This window comes from Pipistrellus hanaki (genome assembly GCF_964339955.1).
Source record: "Pipistrellus hanaki genome assembly, chromosome: 3".
Classification (NCBI taxonomy): Eukaryota; Metazoa; Chordata; class Mammalia; order Chiroptera; family Vespertilionidae; genus Pipistrellus; species Pipistrellus hanaki.
The window spans coordinates 20,479,514-20,486,619 of NC_140505.1; the positions used below are offsets into that span (position 1 = coordinate 20,479,514).

A 7,106-nucleotide genomic window follows, 5' to 3' on the forward strand; every position below is an offset into this window, starting at 1 on the left:
AAATCTCATCGTAGAGTGATTACTAGAAATATCACTGCATTGAATTTTTCCTAATTTCAATAAAGCAAAAAGTAGATATGAAAAATAGTCTGGAGGAGAAACCTAAGATGGCGGCATAGGTAAACACCTGAACTTGCTGCCTCGCACAACAACTTTAAAACTACAACTAAAAAACAAAATGGATATCATCCAGAACCACAAGAAGGCTGGCTAAGTGGAAATTCTACAACTAGAAGAGAAAAGCACAGTGAGACTCAGAGAAGCTGCAGAAGTAAAGTGCACAGGTTTGGAGGCACGCACGGAGAGGGCTGGCAACTGAGTACGTGGCTGGCTTTTTCAATCTGGAGGGAGATACAAACTCCCGACTTCTCTGAACTCGTTCTGGGCGAGATTTTGGGGACCCAAACTCCTACGGGGAGAAATTGGAGTCTCTGGCAGCTGGTGGAACTCGAAGGTAGTGCTTGCAGTGATTACCAAGGGACACTGAGACCCAGGGGCCTCTTAGGGCAGGAGTGATGGTCAGCCATTGCTGTTTGTTCCGCTCTGAGGCTCTGCTTCATCCAAGCTGTAAGCAGAGGCTTTTGCATATGAATGGCTTGGTCCTTTGAAATCTAAAATTACCTAACAAATTACAGCTGAGTCAAAAAAACCCAGAACATCCAAAAGAAGGCCCAAGGCCCCACAGCACCATGCACTGCTTCACAGCTGGGCCTCATCTGGGCACCTCCAAAACCCAAACAAAGAAGAGGAATCCGTAGATCTCTTCGAAGCTCTTGCTGGGTGGCCTCAGGCAAAGGCACCTCCTTGGAGATCCAAGAGCCAGTATACTCAGAGGTCAAAATAGGACCATCCAAATTACAAATCCTCAGACCCATAAGGGACATACTCATGGGGGTAGAATCAGTGAGCACCAAAGCCCCACTGAAGCAAGTCTTGTCTCATAAGGGTGTCTTCAGCACAGAAGTTCTCCCAGTGTAGATACAGCTGATGCTCACAGCCAATGGGCCTGGAGGTCAATTCCTCCAAGTGATACCAACAACAATCAAGGCTTAATTACAAGAATGTACACACAGCCCACAAAGGAGTGCACCAAGAGTGTCCACCTCAGGTAACTGGGGAGGCTGAGCCACTGGGCCATATAGGATACCTAGCACACAAAGCCACTCTATCAACTCAGGGAAGCAGCCAAAATGCGGAGACAAAGAAACAGGTCACAAACGAAAGAAATGGAGGAAAGCAAACAACTGGATATAGAGTTCAAAACCACAGTTATAAGATTTTTCAAGAATTTCCTAGAAAAAGCCAATAAATTTAGCTAGAATCTCGAGGATATGAAAAAGGACCACCTGGAAATTAAGCATATACTAAGTGAAATAAAAAATATTATACAGAGATCTAACAGCAGACTAGAGGATTGCAAGAATCAAGTCAACAATTTGAAATACAAAGAAGCAAAAAACACTCAGCCATAAAAGCAAAAAAAAAAAAAAAAAAAAGAATCCAAAAATATGAAGATAGCATAAGGAGCCTCTGGGACAACTTCAAGTGTACCAACATCCAAATTAAGGGGGTGTCAAGGGAAGAGAGAGAACAAGATACTGAAAACCTATTTGAAGAAATAATGACAGAAAACTTACCCCATCTGGTGAAAGAAATAGACTTATAAGTCCAGGAAGTGCAGAGAACCCCAAACAAAAGGAACCCAAGGAGGACCACACCAAGACACATCTTAATTAAAATGGCAAGCAAAAGACAAAGAGAATATTAAAAGCAGCAAGAGAAAAACAGTTAGTTACCTACAAGAGAGCACCCATATGAGTGTCAGCTGATTTCTCAACAGAAACTATGCAGTCAGGAAGAGAGTGGCAAGAAATACTCAAAGTGATGAACAGCAAGAACCTACAACCAAGATTACTCTACTCAGCAAAGCTATCATTCAGAATTGAAGGGCAGATAAAGAGCTTCACAGATAAGAAAAAGTTAAAGGAGTTCATCACCACCAAACCAATATTATATGAAATGCTAAAAGAAGAGGAAGAAGAAAAAGGTAAAGATAAAAATTATGAACAACAAATACATATTTATCAACAAGTGAATCTAAAAACCAAGTGAATAAAAAAAAATCTGATGAACAAAATAAACTGGTGAATAGAATCAGGGGCATAGAAAAGGAGTGGACTGACAATACTCGGGGGGGGGGGAGGGGGGAGGGGTGTGGCGGTGTGGGAAGAGACTGGACAAAAATCGTATACCTATGGATGATGACAGTGTGGGGGATGGTAAGGGCAGAAGGTAGGGTGGGAACTGGGTGGAGGGGAACTATGGGGGAAAAAAGAGGAACAATTATAATAATCTGAACAATAAAGATTAAGTTAAAAGAATCATATAACTTAAAACAAAACAAAAAAACAATCCAATTAAAAAATGGGCAAATGATCTGAACAAGATTTCTATCTTTTTTGTTGTTGTTATTAATCCTCACCCAAGGATATTTTCCCATTGATTTTTAGAAAGAATGAAAGGGAGAGGGAGAGACAGAGAGAAAGAAACATTGATGTGAGAGAGACATATAGATTAGTTGCTTCCCACACATGCCCTGACCAGAGTCAGAGATTGAGCCTGCAACCAACGCATGTGCCCTTAATTGGAATCAAACTTGGGACCCTTCAGTCCGCAGGCTGATGCTCTATCTACTGAACCAAACTGGCTAGGGCCGTGGTGAGCAAACTGTGGGTCGAGAGTTTTAATCAATACTTTTGGGGCTCTTTGGCCCTTTGAGTGTGGTTCTTTCACAAAATACCTCAGCCTGGGCAAGTCTATTTTGAAAAAGTGGCATTAGAAGAAATTTAAGTTTTAAAAATTTGGCTTTCAAAAGAAATTTCAATCGTTGTACTGATGATATTGGGCTCTGTTGACTAATGAGTTTGCCGACCACTGGGCTAGGGTAAATAGATCTTTATCTAAAGAGGACATACAGATGGCCAACAGACATATGAAAAGATGCTCAGTATTATTCATCATCAGGGAAATGCAAATTAAAACCATAATGAGATATCACCTCTCACCTGTCAGAATGGCTATCATCAATAAATCAATAAACCAATAAGCAACAAGTACTGGAGAGGATGAGGAAAAAGGGAACCTGGGTGCACTGTTAGTGCGATTGTACATTAGTATAGCTATTATAGAAAAGAGTATGGAGATTCCTCAAAAAATTAAAACTGGAACTGCCATACAATCCCACAATTTCACTTTCTAGCATTTATCTGAAAAAAAAAAAAAAAAAAAAAAAACTAATTTGAAAAGATATTTGCATCCCTATGTTCACTATAGCATTACTAGTAATAGCCAATATATGAAAGCAATTTAGATAAATGTCCATCAATGATGAATGAAGATCTGGTACACACACACACAATGGAATATTATTATTCAGTAACAAAAAAGAATGAAATCTTGCCATTTGTGACTACATGGATAGACCCAGAGGGTATTATGCTAAGTGGAATAAGTCAGACAGAGAAAGACATATCATATAATCTAGAATAATAAAAGCATAGTATGCTAATTAGACCGGACAGCTGAATAACCTTCTGGATGAAGCTGGGCTGAAAGGGCTGAGGCAGCCACTACGGCTGCCAGGGCTAAGCCCCTTGCACAAATTCTGTGCAGCGAGCCTCTAGTCTTACTATATGTAGACTATAAGAAACACACCAAAATAAATGTATAAATAAAACAAAGCAGAAATAGTCCCAAAGCAGAAAACAAGCTGATGTGTTGTCAAAAGGAAAGGGATGGGAGGATGTGGCTAAAAAATAATGTAAAAAAAAAAATCATGCCTGAAGGTGCCCAACCCACATGAGGGATCACAAGATTAGGTGTTATCATGGTTCTTTCCACTGTTGTGTGACACTGATTACTAAAACAAAGAGTGTGAATAAATATGAACCAAAAACGAGATTGAATCTCTAGACCTAACTACCAGTTTATAAGAAATATAGGGGACAGAACTTGTTAAACAATGCCATTGGGAAGCAATCAACAAAATCCAGAATGTGAAACCCTCTGAAGGAGAAATACCCAGTTTTTTGGTTTTTTTAAATAAATACATTGTAAGAAAAAAAGCAGTGAGGGGAACCTGTTGATTTAAGAAGTCCTAAGAAACATATCTACCAGATGCAACATATGGGCTTTGTCTAAATTCTGCTTTAAACCTATCAACTGAAAAGCAAGCATACACTTTTAGTTACCTAAGAAAGGTAACCTTTCAAAAACTGTGTTTGGAGTTTTGATATATACAAAAACAAATTCTGATTTTAATAAAAAGAGATCCTTTATTGCTTTAGGTTATTTTGTACCAAACACAATAGTAGAAAGTGCTAAATCTAGGAATCTAGTATCTACTGGCAAAAGTTGGTCTAAAAAAAACAAAATAAGCAATATAATTAAACATCTTCTCTTTGCCTTTACTCTTCATCTTTAAAAACAAGTTTATTAGAAGCAAATAAAAATAAAGGCATTAGACAAAGAAACATAAAAAGCAAGTTCTTAGTGCCACGTTTTATAATATTGTTTCACTCTAATGATGTCCATTCATTTAGTCAACAAATATTTTCTCAGCACTTATTATAATAATCTAAGCTCCTTATTAGACATTAGAAGAAGTAACCAGAAACATTTAAAGAGATAAAAACTGAAAAATAGCTCTAGGATTTCCAGTAAATATGAAACATTACAAAAATTTTCAAAAAGATGTTTCAACTTACATTTTGTTCCTCTGGTTCTAATTTGGGGATTTTGTGTGACTTGCGCTCTTCAGATCTAGATGAGTCATGCTTGTTGCTTTTTTTCCTCTTTTCCTTTCTGCTTTCATGCTTTGACTTTGTGTGCTCACTTGCCTGTACTTCATTTAAAAGGTCTCCACAGAGGGAAGACTCAAACAATTCCCTGCCATTCTGGATAGTTTTGGTTATTTTCAGTTTAATTTCAGGTGAGCCAGTCTTCTTTGGAATCACAGTTTGTGGTACCGAAGGAGGAGGTGGTAGCTGTGGAGGAGAAGGTTTTTCCAGAATTTCATGTGGTCTTGTGTTTGGAATTTCTGAATGGTAATAGTCAGCGGGGCTAAAGTTTCTAACTGCACCAAAGCCATTGGCTGATCCATTGGGATACTGATTATAAGACTGGTATTTGGTTTCATACATGCTGATTGATGGTGGATAGCCATTTGTGAGTGGAGGAAGATCTTCTGTTGTAGGTGCATACTGAAAGCCTTGCTGCAAGGTAGCTTCATATGGTGTATGGCCACCATCTTCAACAATGTCACTGCTGTTATCAAAGGCATCCTCCTGACGGATGTTGGCGGAGTCAATGAGTTGAGGTGGTTGCTGAATTGTGTTTCCCATGATCCCTTGCATGAAAGAGAAAGAGAAATCCATTGTTCTGCTCCAGCATCCTTAACTTTCCCTTTTTCTCATCGGGCCTAAAGTTTTAAAAGGGGAAATTAAAAGGTATTAATATCCTCACAAACTAAAAGCTAATCAATTGAAAAAGTAATAAACTAAAATATTCTGAACCCAATTTTCATATCCTGATATGCAAAAACACTAAATATTTTTAGAACAGGTAGCCATATAATTGTAATACAACACAGATACATTTTTTATCTTAGTCTTATATGCTTAAAAATCTCAATTACTTTCACAATAACCTTAGTACAATTTTTATTCTCTTTGCAAACATGCAAGATAGCTTTCTGTTTCCCAAGTCAGAGATCATAATTCTAATGTTAAACCTGGTATGTGCAATATAAGCAGTTCAGACACATATAAATTAGGTCCCTCAAAGCTTCCTTTAATCATTCATGTTCTGTCCAATGGTTCTTTTGCTATTACAAAAAGACTAAAATCTATTACAAGTATCTGTATATATAAAACCCTAATATTCAAATAGACCAAAAGGCAGAACAACCAAACAACCGATCACTATGACCTGCGCTGACCACCAGAGGGTGTGAGTGGAACATGGTGGGTGTTGGCCATGGCGGGATGGTGGAGCAGGTGAACAGGGGCTCCAGACCAAGGCAGGGTGCTGGTCCCTGTCATCGGGGTGAGTCTGTGGTAATTACTTAAAATTCTTTGCTTCCATGTGTGTCCTCCTGCCTGGCATTTTCACCTGCTTCCAGTGCAGGCCCTGCTTGCACCTGCTGCCAGCCCCGATCACTTGAGGGTTTCTCCACTTCCCCCTGCTTCTGAGGGACAATCGGGCCGGCAGCCACCTCTCACACCCGCTGCCGGGCACCCCCTGCAGGCGCCAGGTGTGGATCCCAATCACTCTGCACCAACAGCAGGAGAGAGCAGGGCTGGCACCATCAGGGCAGCGGTGGCAGGAGTGGGGCTGCTGGCAGAGAGGGGACCAGGGACTATGGCAGGAGGGGCCAGGCAGGGGCGTGGAAGATAGGCTGAGGCCCGCCCCTTTGCCCATGGCAGCCTCGCATCCCACAGTTCCTTTCAAGGGGCATGAATTCATGCACTGGACCCCTAGTTTTAAATATTCTATATAATAAGAGCCTAATATGCAAATGGACCGGTAAGTGGGGGGTGGAACTGGCAAATGGGCAGCAGAAGGGGACAGTAATTGGGGTGGCGGCAGGGCGATGGGGGAGTGGGGCCAGCTGCTCGCCTGCCACCAATGTCCTCCATCAACCACAGAGGGAGGCTAGATTGTCGGTAATAGTCAGCGGTAATGTTTCAAGACCAGAGAGCTCTTGGTCTGCAAGAGGGCACAGGTCAGGCTGAGAGAAACCCACCCCCACCACCACCAAGTGCATGAATTTTTGTGCACCAGGCCTCTAGTAAAAGTATAAATGCCTATTGCTCCTCTTCATCATCCCTATTCTTCTATGTCATGAAAAAACTACTGTAAACACCTTGCTGGGGAGTCTTTCAAATCTTTTATACATTTACATACAAAATTTAAAAAACAGGGTTTAGGCCCAAGGTGGTTTGGCTCACTGAATAGAGCATCGGCCTGTAGACCGAAGGGTCCAGGATTCAATTCTGGTCAATGGCACCTGCCTGGGGTTGCAGGCTCAATCCTCAGTAGGGGGC

The 7,106-nt window shown here is 40.7% G+C and overlaps 1 protein-coding gene across 3 annotated transcripts in view; it reads right to left on the reverse strand.

Annotated features, from left to right (window-relative positions):
• Positions 1-5,826, reverse strand: part of NSD3 (nuclear receptor binding SET domain protein 3) — a 79,437-nt gene extending 73,611 nt beyond the window's left edge. For all 3 annotated transcript variants that reach the window (XM_084879729.1, XM_084879728.1, XM_084879730.1), the window contains exon 1: positions 4,767-5,826. In XM_084879729.1, coding sequence (XP_084735855.1) covers positions 4,767-5,435 — 669 coding nt within the window. In that variant the 5' untranslated portion in view covers positions 5,436-5,826. The remainder of the gene's footprint in view (positions 1-4,766) is intronic.
• Positions 5,827-7,106: the final 1,280 nt, after the last annotated feature.